Source organism: Mus pahari, chromosome X (genome assembly GCF_900095145.1).
Source record: "Mus pahari chromosome X, PAHARI_EIJ_v1.1, whole genome shotgun sequence".
NCBI classification, from domain to species: Eukaryota; Metazoa; Chordata; class Mammalia; order Rodentia; family Muridae; genus Mus; species Mus pahari.
Genome location: NC_034613.1, coordinates 56,439,517 through 56,452,698, shown reverse-complemented (window position 1 = coordinate 56,452,698; position 13,182 = coordinate 56,439,517). Strand labels below are relative to the sequence as shown.

The following is a 13,182-nucleotide window of genomic DNA, read 5'->3' as shown; positions in this document are numbered from 1 at the left end:
GGAGCTTCTCAGCCCAGTAAACTAGATAGTTCAGCAGTCCCAATATGGCACTAAAATCCTGGAATCTGTCTGGAGAGCTACTGATATTGGTTCTACATCAAATATTTAAAGAGACTGAGTCCATATAAAGCAGAGACTCACAGCAACAGATCTAATCTAAGGGGCTCTCATTCAGAGTGAAGGGAATGCAGATGAGTACATGGTGATTTTTATTTGGAACTCTTTTTAATTTTTAATTTATTGTTTGAGAATCCAATACACTGGTTTTGATCAAATCTATGCCTCACTCCCTCCATCCAACTCTTCTGCTATTTTCCCTCCCAACCTTACTACAACCCATACTGCCATGTCATTTTGGCTTCACAATTCCATGTGTTCTCTGTCCCAGACCCCTGTAGGCCTTGGGCATGCTTCCACAGTCTCTGTAACATTGTATATGCAATGGTACTGCTGTGTTTTGATGGCCTTATTTCCTTGGTCTTCTCCAGCTCCACTGGCTCTTACAATCTTTCTACTTCCTCTTCTATAGGATTTCTTGGGGGAGGGATTTGATTGAGACATCCCAACCAAGGACAAAGTGTTCTAAAGGTTCTCATTCCTGCACATTGTACAGCTATGGGTCTCTGTGTTTGTCACCATCTACTGCTGGCTTCTTTTAAAAACCCATTGAGCTCACTTAGTGCTGCCAGTATATACACTTTTTAGAGTTTAGGCAAGTCACAAGAGGCAACATCCAAAGAAAACTGATTCTTCTCCTTCCAGCAGCCATCAGTTAACAGTAGCTCTTGGCTAGAGATGAGACTTCTTGTACCTCTCCCCATCCATTTTGGAGTTTTGGCTGGCTTGGTCTTATGCAAATATTTTACTTCAAGTTATAGGTGCAGTGAATTTGGCTTTTTAAAAAATCTGGACTGCTTGTTGGAAGCCATAGCCCACATTGAGGGTGGGTCTTTCCTTCCCATTCACTGCCCTACAGTTCAATCATCTCTAAAATGCCACCCTCAGTTACAAATACAGTTGGATTTCACTAGTTCAAGACACTTTTTATACACTCAAGCTGCCAACCAAGATTAGTATCACAGAGGTTTTCTTTTATATTTGATTTTCAATAGGTTGGTAGGGGATAAAAGAAAAGAGAGTGGAGTCTATAAAAGGATGGTTCATCCAAGAAGTGAAAAGTACCAGTCTTAAAAATAGTCTCTGTAACCCTCTATTGTGTATGATAGTGAAACAATCTACACCAAAGTGGCTGGGACATGAATGCCATTTTTAAAAATATCTCTACTTCCAACATCTCATCATCAGTGGCAATTATGTACTTAAAGTGTAGTTAGTCCAAATTGAGATCTTCTATAGGAGTAAAAGCTGTAAGAGACTGAAAAATGAAAAAAAAAATACAGCACGTGGCCTCATTTGTTTTCTATTTATGACATGTCATAATAACATGTTTGATATATTGGTTTAAATAAGTTACATTTTTATAAATTCTACATATTATTTTTGTATTTTGTAATGTGACTATTAGAAACTTAAAAGTTGGAGATTATATTTTATCCAGCACTCCTATTAGATAAAACTGAGAAAGGGCGTTATTCATACCTGAATCTCCATTACTATACACATTGCTTGGCACTCAACATGGACACAACTAAACACTGAGTTGTTAAATGGAGACTTAAAAACCTTCTAAATGCAGGCTAAGGAGGTGGGTTAGTGGCTAAGAACATTTGTTGCTCTTCCAGAGAACCTGGGTTCAGTGCCCAGTATTCACATGACAGTTCACAATCCTCCAAAAGTCTAATTACAGGAAATTGAACACTCTCTTCTAGGCTCCAAGGATAGCCACACACAATGGTCATGCATGCAGACAAACATTCTTATACACAATGTAAAATTAAATAACTTTAAAACAATGCACTCTAAGTGAAGAATTCAAAGTGTATTTCTACTGTTTTTCCTAAATGATCAGAGCATTTAACATTTGTATGTGATAAAACACAGTTGATATATATACATACATATATATATATATATATATATATATATATATATATATATATGAAAAAATGTGCATAGTAAGAACTTATTAAGTTTCTCCCAATTCAATTATTTTTCATCCATTTATATTTTGGTGAGCTTTGCTACCTAGTTTTACTCTTTTTATAATTATCATTAAAAATTAGTAAAATGGTAAAGCTGGAGAAATTACGCAGTCTTCAAGAGCATTGATTCCTCTTTCAGAGAATCAGTTTCAGTTCCTTGAAACCACATGGAAACTCACAGTCATCTGTACCTCCAGCTTCAAGAGATCCCACAGCTTTTCTGGCCTCTACAGGTGCTAGGCATGCATGTGATTAGAACAAATGCCTATGTACATAAAATAAAAATAAAGAAATAGTTTTAAAAAATATTAAGATCATCATGATCATGACCTCACCCTTTTGTTTTTAGATTTTTGATTTCTAAAATATGTGAGTGTTTCTGTTACTCGTATTCCAATTTATCTCTTGGCAATATTTTTTCATTTTATTGCTTTGCTTTCAGATTACATAGATTAGCTCAAGGGTGAAAGATGATATGGATTCAATAAGGCTATACAATGATAAATTCTTCCCACAGCCTTTCTTGTGGGTAAGTCGGAGCTGTAGTCAGTACTTGGTGGAAAGTGTTTAAACTGACTTGATGATCAATGCAGAGGTCTCAAGGTTTCCCCACTTCTCATTCTCTGCCTAAAATGTGAAAGAGCTACAGTTTGATTTCCACCTTTGACACTTAGCAACTTAAACATCAAAGCCGGTTTTCAGTAATGAGTTTCACACTTTTGAAGGAAAAAAAAGGGGGGGGGGGTTTCCCATGACATTGCTGGCAACAGATAAAAACACTGAATCAAAAAACCTAGATCAACTTCAGGTCCATGGATTTTTAAGATTTAATTCAGATGAACATAATTTCTTCGAAAACAATGATTCACTTCATCTGCACAGTTTACAAATAAGAATCCCATAATCTATTTTAAAACTTTTCCAAAATTCTAACAATACTGAACTCCTTATCTACTTATTCACTGAATCATCATGGCAAACTGATCTTTGAAATAGAAAGAATAAACTGTTCTCACCCACTGTGTTCAACTGTCGTGTGAAGCTCCATAAAATATTTTATCTATTACCTAGTTTCAGGGTGGAGGCAGGTAATCATGTCAGTTGGCTTGACAAGACAATGTACAAGCCTTTGCATTTAGACTCATTTGTTCTCTTTGTAACACTTATACAAAGATTTATCTACATACATCACATCCAGTACATGTCCAGAATATGATGAGGACCACAAAGAGCACAATTGAATACAGTTTTAAGGAGGCATTAATTATTTTCAGAAGTGCTTTCTCTCAAGTTATTCTAAATCCCTCTTAATTAACATTCCTGTTTCAGTGCTGGCTTTCCAATAGTATATTCTTCCTCAGAGTAAAAGTTTAAGTACTCTCTTTCCACAGTTATTAGGTGCTGATAGTTCCTTGTCCAGTGTTGAGGAAATCCTATAAGATTTCCTCCTTCCACATTCGCATGTCTATTCTGTCATTGTCCAGGTATTGTTTACGTAGCCATATTGTTCAGGTATCCTGTCTGTATTGTCCCTATCATTTCTAAAAGTTGCTACCTCAAAGAATACTTCCTGGTCCTATGACTTTTACAATCTTTCTGCCTACTCTTGTAAGAGGATGAGGCTTTCTCTGAGCCATATGTATAGGAATTGTGTTATAGATGTATCTGTTTTGGCTGGATTCTACACAGCCTCTTGATCTCTACATTTCAGCTAGTTGAGGTTTGCTGTAATCGTCTCTATTTACTCCAGGGATAAGACCTGTAGTTACAACTATCAAATGCAAAGTGATCATCCATAGAATCATATATACACAAGCAACACCAGATGAATCAGCAGTTTGCTTTAATATACTTAAATATGTGTGTATATATGTGTGTTTATCTTTCTTTTTCATTATGTGTTTGTGTAACAATAATAATGAATGAAAGAAATTGAGAGAGTAGAGGTCATGTACGGGGTAAGAGGGAAGAAAGGGAAGCTTGGAATTAATGTAATTAGATTTGAATCAAAATGTATTTTAATCAAAAAGAAAACAAATTACCTGCTTGACTGTACATGATCAGTTTTGGAACCTCAGTTTTTAATGGTCTTTGTTTTATTCAAGGGCTTGAATATTTTGTCCTTACAAAGCTTCCATCACAATCATACTATAGTCCCTGCACTTATTTGTTCCTTCAGTTTACATTTGTTCTGCAAATTTCTATGTCACTTAATATAATGACTGTAGATCAGTTACTATAGGTCTCTAGTCAATCGCCACTTTATTAGGAAGTCATTCCCTAACTATCCTATACAACACTGATTCAGCATCCCCTAGTCCTTTCCTTCTTATATTAGCTTTTCAAACCATTTATAATTATTTTCCATACTATAACATTTACTTAATTATTTTATTGTTTTCTAGTAAAACATTAACTCCATGAATACAAGTGTTTTTGACTGATAAACCTCAGACACCAAAAATACAGAATGTACTCAGCAAATATTTGTTTAAAGAGTGAATCAATAGTGAATGAATACATACTGTTTGAAGACTTAATGTAATGCATTATATTATCATTGAAGAACCAATGAAGCTGAATTTAGATGAAAAATAAAAGTGAACTAAGCCATGGTAATAATATCAGAACCTCAGAAACAGAAGCAAGCCTGAAGACATTTTACCTATACAGCTGCTCTTTCAATAGATATAGGTCAAATTAGGACCAAAAATCAAGGCAAAGATCACAGGTTGAAAGGTTAAAAAAAAGATATATGAGATAATCTGAGTTATAATGATCTATAAAAGAAGCTGCTATATAAATCACTGAAAAGGATGTCATGAAGTACTGTAAATGGTTCAGGAATTCTGAAACAAGGGACTAGAAATCTGGATCTATTAGGGAAAATGTTTCAAAGGGCAAATACTGGCATATGGGAATCCCAAATCCAATTTTTGTCATGAGAGTTCTAAGTGAATAAATCCTTATAACCCAGCAAGGGTCAAAAGAATCCTCTTCTTGGGTTGTTATTTATATATTTAGGAATACATGTACATACACCCCACATCACACTACCACCACCACCACCAATCACCCTTACCCCCAACAACAACAACAATGACTAAAGAAAAAGAAACATGGAATTTGAAAGAGTATGCTAGGTACATGGGGGATTTGGAGAGAATAGAGGTTAAAGGGAAAGGGCAAAATGATGTAATTATGTTATCTCCAAAACAAAGGAAGAAAATAAGGCTATGATTTCCCATTTTATTAAAACTGCATTCTTTTCTTGAACTGTTCCTATCTAAAGAAAATACAGGGACAAAAAATGGAGCAGAGACTGAAAGACAGGCCATCCAGAGACCACCCCACCTAGGAATCTATTCCATATGCAGACACCAAACTCAGACACTATTGCTAATGCCAAGAAGTACTTGCTGACAGGAGCCTGGTATAGCTGTATCCTGAGAGGCTCTTCCAGCACCTGACTAATACAGATGCAGATACTCACAGTCAACCATCAGACTGAGCCTGGGGACCCCAAAAGAGGAGTAAGTGGGAAGACTAAAGGAGATGAAGAGGATTGCAACCCAATCCATTATCAAACAATTAGATACCCCAGAGCTCCCAGAGACTAAACCACCAACAAAAGAGTATACACAGAAGGAGCCATAGCTCCAGCTATATGTGTAACAGAGAACTGCCTTATCTGGCATCAGTGGGAGGGGAGGCCCTTGGTTCTGTAGAGGCTTGATGACACAGCATAAGGGGATGCTAGAGTGGTGAGGCAGGAGGGGGTGGGCAGGTGGAGGAGCACCCTCATAGAGGCTAATGGGAGGAGGATGGGATAGGGGGTTTGCAGAGAGGAAATCAGGAAGGGGGACAATGTCGCTTATATTATCATTTATTTAATAGCTAATATCTACATATAAACAAATATATACCATATTTATTGTTCTGGGTCTGTGTTATCTCACTGAGGATGATTTTTTTTCTAGTTCAATCTATTTTCCTGCAATTTTCATGATGTTCTTTTTAAGAGCTGAGTAATACTCCACTGTGTAAATATACCAGATTTACTTTATCCATTTTCTGTTAAGGGACATTTAGGAGTAGTTTCCAATTTCTCTCTATTATGAATAAAGTAAGAATGAACATGATTGACCAAGTGTCCTCATAGTAGGATGAAGCATCCTTTCCATGCATGTCTGAGAGCAGTATAGCTGAATCTTAATGTAGAAAATTCCCATTTTTCTAAAGATCTACCATACTGATTTCCAAAGTGCTTATATAAGTTTGTGCTCTTGTCAGCAATGGCAAGGTGTTCCCCTTGTTCCATATCCTCGTCAGCATGAGCTGTCACTTGTATTATTGATCTTAGCCATTTTAAGATGGTCCATAAAGTAGTTTTGATTTGCATTTTCTTGATGGCTAAGGATGTTGAACATTTCTATAAGTGTTTCTCAGCTTTTTGAGCTTTCTTTCCAGCTGTTCTCTTATTTTTCAGGAATTTTTTTAACCTCCCTGTTTTGGTTTTGTTTTCTTTTGTTTTTCCATATGAAGCTGAGAATTTTCCTTTCATGGTCTGTCAAAAATTGTTTTGGAATTTTGATGAGAATTACACTGAATCTGTAGATTGCCTTTTTTAAGATGGTCATTTTTACTTTGTTAATCCTATTGATCCATTTCTTCAATCAGGTCTTTCACTTGCCCTGTTAGAGTTATACCCAAAAATATTTTTATTATTTCAGATTATTGTAATGCTGGTCTAAACTTGTATTCCTGATTTATTTTAGCCTGTAATTTGTATGTAAGAACACTACTGATTTTTATGAGTTAAATTTGTATCCAACTGTTTTGCTGAATGTATTCATTAGGAGTTGCCTGGTAAAATTTTTGGCATCACATATATATTATATCATCTGAGAGTAGTGATACTTTGACTTCTTCATTTCCAATTTGTATCCCCTTGATCTCTGTTGTCTTACTTCTCTACATAAAGGCTAATATACTAAATGTAGAAAAATACATTTAATCACACTGTATAGTATATTGAAAAGTTAAAGAGCATTCATTAGTTATTGTCATTATACACTCATTGTATCTTCAATGGGTGAAAAATTTTGCTAGAATTAGAAAGACACAAAGATATGTTCTTAGAGCCAGCAATATTTCCATGCGCTGACCTTCCATTTAACTGTGTGGTTTCAAGCCCTATAGTTAGTCTAAGCCAGTGGTTCTCAACTTTCCTAATGCTGTGACACTTTAACACACAGTTCCTTGTGTTGTGCTGACCCTCAATCATAAAATTATTTTTGTTGCTACTTCATATGGGGCAATGGACTATACACAGGCTGGTCTCCAGTCAAGGTGAGATCTGAATCCTGGTAAAACACAATGGTGATAATTTACCTACATGGGACTGAAGGAGTTCCCTCATGTCTCCTGGACTCAAGGCTCCTGTTGAAGTTACTGCCCCCACAGCCCCCACAGGAGAAGCATGTGGCTTTTAGTCACATAGACAATCTCTCAAGTTTCTGACCTTCAGACTACACTCCTCCCCAGTTACCTAGCAACAGTAAGATAACAGCACACCATAAGAAGGGCTGCTTGACCCCACCTCACTCTCTCCTTGCTCTCCTTGCTCTCCTTGCTCTCTCTCTAACCTCTTACTTTCTAGGCTTTCCTCTTTCTCTCTTTTTTCCCCTTTCCTTCCTCTTGGCCATGGCGCCTCTCTGTCTCTGTCTCTCTCTGTCTCTCTGTCTCTCTGTCTCTCTGTCTCTCTCCACCTTCTCTCCTTTCTCCCTCCCTTTATATAATAAAGCTCTAAAACATTAGGCTGTGTTCATCAAGGCCTGCTGTGCTTGGATGATGGGATAGGCTTTCCTCTAATGAGCTGTTTTTAATCTCCATCAGAAGGCCTTCCTGTGCTCCAGCCATGGACCAGACTAAGGACTCTCGCCTACATGGGAACCTCTCTCCCTCTGCCTTCTCTCCCATATCCCCGGGACAGAGGTATCACCTTGGGGACCCTGGTATCAGGGGCTGTCCCTTGTCCACCCCCCATCGTGTGGGGTCAGTGGCTTAGATGCCCACCTGGGCCGAGTGGAAAATGTCTGGCAGCCCTCCCATGTCTACTGCCCAGAGCATAGGAGGAACTCAGGCTGGACGTGGGCTCTTCCCTCCTCCTCTTTCCCCTGCATCCCCCCATTTGCCTAAAACTTTATAACTGTAATTTTGCTAGTTATGAATTGTAATGTTAATATTTTTAGAGATAAAGAATTTCCAAAGTGGTAATGACCCACAGGTTGAGAAATGCTGGTCTAAACTGAGGAGAAGGATAACTATAGAACACAAAATAAATCTCAATAACTATTTCATCCTTCTTCCAGCATATCTTAATATTGTTTCTTTTTGCCAACATTGTTTCTGATATTTTACATTGTTTAGGCCTAAACGTCTACCCACAATTTGTGAACGTCACATAGCAATATCCTATTTCTAAACACCAAAATCTGTGTGAGATTTTTGTTGGTAGTAAACAAGGGTCACAAACAGCACAGAATTTTTAAAAAGCATAAATATATTCATAGTTTCTATGAGTCATATGTGAAAATATGTGTGTTTCTGCTCCTGGTTTCAACAAATTCAAATAAAATACTGTCCTGGGATTATAATTTCCTCAGTGACTATTGGTGGATTTCACCTCAGAACCATTATAGGACTTAGATGCCTGCTTTTTTTTCTTTCTTTTTAATGATTATTCTCTCATATATTACATCCCTACTGCAGTTTCACCTCCCTCCCTTCCCCCAAATCTCCCCTCTTTCCTTCTACCTTTCCTTTTCCCATATCTACCCTCCTTCCACCTGTCCTCAGAAAAGAGCAGACTCCTCAGGGACACCAACCAAATAAGGCATAACAAGGTACAATAATACCAGGTACATAGTATTACATCAAGGCTGGACTAGGCAACCCGATGGGTGGAAAAGAGTCCCACAATAGACAAAAGAATAAGGGACAGCCCCCACTCTCACCGCTAGGATTTCTGCAAGAAATTTAAACTACTTAGCCATAACATATGCAGAAGACTTAGGTTGGACCTGTACACTCTGTATCCGCTCCTATCAGTTGTTAGATGAAGTTTCTCTGTCTCTCTGCTGATGATTACTGTAGTCTCTGGTTCCAGCACATCCTGCCACATGACAAAGTGTCTGTGAGAGGTTCTGTGACTGGGTTGGTGTGCCATTCTCTCCACTTGAGGCCTTGTTTGGTTACAGAGGATGGCTGTTTCAGGCTCCTTGTCCCCCACTCCTAGGAGTCTTCACTAGTATTATCCTCATCAATTCCATGGAGCTTCCATTGCACTAGAAACCAGGGACCATTTTGTTGGCTATCATCCAGTCTCAACCTCTAAAAACCTGTTTGGACTTTGCTCAACATACTTACTTACCCCCTCAATGTCAGCAGGAGTATGAAGTTATATTCTGTTCCAGTGGAGTATACATCATGCATGCACGATAATGTCAGAAGTAACTGTCCCATAGCCACTATCTATATCTTCAAGTTTCACTTACATAATGGTTGAGAATTCTATACTGATTGTAGAAGAGAAGGGAAGTAAGCTAATCTTAAGAACTGTTGTAGAAATCCAGAAGCCCAAAGAAAATGAACAATTTCTTTAAAAGAGAAACAAATGTACAAAAAAAGAATTAACTTTATATCCTAAAAATGTCTTGACATCAATTCTCCATCTCTTGAATCTCACATTTTACTGTTTTCTTGAAATAATTATATAACAATATCCACAATATTATTTGTAAATAAAAAATTAAATACTGTGCAATTCACAAGTTTGCCATGATAATAGCAGTGAAAACATATACAAGTTCACTTACTCCTGAGGAATGCTACTTAGAATGTCCAATCATCATGTTGATATTCTCATTTGGGCACTCAATCCTAAATCTTCATCAAATCCCTCCCCCTCAAGACTGAGGGAACTTTTTTGAAGAGGAGATGGAAAGATTGCAAGAGCCAGAGGTGGTGGATTACTCCAAGGAAACAGACTCTTCCAGACACAATAGGACTGATACCCATATAAACTCACAGTAATTGTGACAGGAAACACACAATACTTGCACAGGCTCAAACCATACAAAATCCCAGCACTAAGAAGTGAAAGTGGGTATGGTGTCCCACCACTAACCAAGAACATATTTTCAGTTTATATCATCTGGAAAGGAAAAATCAATTTTCTCAGTGGATTATGATTGGTTTTTCTTCTCTGTCACTCTGTGTGACTCTCTCTGTCTTTGTATTTGTCTCAGTCTCCCACCCCCTCTCCAGGTCGCTATTATTTTTGCTTTTCTCTTTCTTTGAGAGAGTTAAACAGTGTAAGAGGGAGTGGGTAGGAAGGGAGGATCTTGGAGGAGTTGAGGGAGGGGAGATAATATCAAATATGTTGTATGAAAAAAATTAAATAAAATACTAAATTAAGAGTTTTCAGTATATTTTATATCTATATAACTAATCTTAATGACTCTCAGGCTTCACCTTCTCTTAATACTCTCCTCCCTCTACCAAACTACTCCTCCCTACAGATTGTTTTCCATGTTCATGTATTATTGTTATGTTTTGTGATCCACTGAGTTTAACTAACATTGTGTTCATGTCTGTAGCTTTGGAACTGTCACCTAGAGTTTGGTGGGTTCATCTATGCAGATACAATTAAGACAATGATAGTCCCTCCCTCAAATTCCATCAGAAGACAATAGCCTAGAGGGGAAAGGCGCTATAGAGAGAAAAGATCTCAGGAAGATTTATAAATTCTCAGATATATGTCAGATAAAACATAAGAAGTTATTTTACTTTTTCTATATATTTTATGCTTGTGTTTTCTTTTAATATGTGGTGGATTTTGGTGAAAGTTCCATAGGATACCGAGAAGAATGAACATTATTTAGTGGAGTGTTCTGTAGATAAGTTAGGTACATTTGATTTATAATATCATTTGATTCCAGTACTTCTTTATTATTCCCTTACATGTCCAGTGTAAAATTAAAATAAGATATTGAAGTTACCCACTATCATTGTTTATGAAACGATATACATGACTTTAGATCAAATAGTATTTCTTTGGTGAAATGGATTAATCACGTAGTTATGTAAATGTGTATATGAGAGACTATACGAATGTATATATACCACATACATTTTAGAGCCTGAAGAAGACAGAAAAGGGAATAGGATACTCTGGAACTAGAATTGTATGTGGTGGTGAACTACTTTGTGTGTGTTTTAGTTCCTAGAGGACCCTTCGGTCGGCGAGCAGCGCAAGGATGTGTACATGCAGCTCTACCTGCAGCACCTCACAGCGCGCAACCGGCAGCCGCTTGCCGCGGGAGCCAACAGCAAAGGGCCACCTGACTTCTCGAGAGACAAGGAGCGCGAGCCCACGCCAGTGCTTGGCTCCTGGGCCTCCGTGGGTCGCAGCCACGGCACCGTCGGCAGGAAAGCCACAAAGAAAACTGATAAGCCCAGNCTAGAAGATAAAGATGATCTGGATGTGACAGAGCTCTCTAATGAAGAACTTCTGGATCAGCTTGTGAGATATGGAGTGAATCCTGGTCCCATTGTGGGAACAACCAGGAAGCTATATGAGAAAAAGCTGTTGAAGCTGAGGGAGCAGGGAACTGAATCGAGATCCTCTACTCCTCTTCCAACAGTCTCTTCCTCTGCAGAAAACACAAGACAGAATGGAAGTAACGACTCTGACAGATACAGTGACAATGATGAAGACTCTAAAATAGAGCTCAAGCTTGAGAAGAGAGAACCGCTAAAGGGCAGAGCAAAGATGCCAATCACACTCAAGCAGAGAAGGATTGAGCACAATCAGGTGGCCAATAGGTTGACTGGAAATTTCAAGCATGCATCTTCTATTCTGCCAATCACTGAATTCTCAGACAAAACCAGAAGAACACCAAAGAAACCACTGACAAGAGCGGAAGTGGGAGAAAAAGCAGATGAAAGAAGAGTAGAAAGGGATATTCTTAAGGAAATGTTCCCCTATGAAGCCTCTACTCCAACAGGAATTAGTGCTAGCTGCCGCAGACCAATCAAAGGCACTGCAGGCCGGCCGCTCGAGCTCAGTGACTTCAGGATGGAAGAGTCGTTCTCATCTAAGTACGTCCCGAAGTATGCTCCTTTGGCAGATGTCAAGTCAGAAAAGACAAAGAAGAGACGCTCCGTCCCCATGTGGATAAAAGTGTTGCTGTTTGCTGTTGTGGCCGTGTTTCTCTTTTTGGTCTATCAAGCTATGGAAACCAACCAAGGAAATCCCTTCACTAATTTTCTTCAAGATGCTAAAATATCCAACTGAAGAAATCATTTCGGCACATTCAACCTGATCTCCTGTTTTTAATAACTGTAGGAAAACATTTGTGTCCACTTGTTAACTGAAGAACTAAATTATGATTTCACCTCAGTAAAGTTAGTGCTACATTGAAAAGCAGACAGGATGCTTACACGGATCTCATTTCAATATTTTGGACCTTGGAGATCACATTGTGCCATATGAATAATTTTTTAGCTCCAGAACTTTTTTGTAGGCTTTATTTTTTTAATGTGGACATCTTATTTCACTTTTGGGGAAAATGCATTGTTTTGTATATTTGAAAAATAAGGCAAAACATGGTGATGTAATGTGAAGCTACACATTAAATACTTGGAATTCTTACAGAAAAGGTTTATGACTTATTCTCTGCTGATAAAAATGTTACAAATGTGAATGAAGTTCAGTATGAGAAACGGTCATGCAGTTGTGCTTCCTGTACACAGCGGTTTGTCCATGGAGGGTACAGCAATAAGCTCTTGTGTGACTCCTATCATGTGGTAGTGCTGGTGCGGCCTTACCACGCCACTTGCTAGAGTTTCCATCATATCATGGAAGTCCTACTTCATTAAAACCATTGAGTACGCTTGGCTTTCCACAGGGACCTTGTAGAGCAGCAGATACCTGCTTTATTTTAGCTGGCTGTACGATTGAGGGAGCTGCTAGCTACCTCTAAGGCTCCCATTGGGATCCTGTGCTTTTTAT

The 13,182-nt window shown here is 38.1% G+C and overlaps 1 protein-coding gene across 1 annotated transcript in view; it reads left to right on the top strand.

Moving 5' to 3' along the window:
• Positions 1-12,516, top strand: part of LOC110314331 (lamina-associated polypeptide 2, isoforms beta/delta/epsilon/gamma-like) — a 113,515-nt gene extending 100,999 nt beyond the window's left edge. The window contains exon 5 of the mRNA XM_021188749.1: positions 11,389-12,516. Within this exon, the coding sequence (XP_021044408.1) occupies positions 11,389-12,465 (1,077 nt within the window). The 3' untranslated portion in view covers positions 12,466-12,516. The remainder of the gene's footprint in view (positions 1-11,388) is intronic.
• The last annotated feature ends 666 nt before the right edge of the window (positions 12,517-13,182 follow it).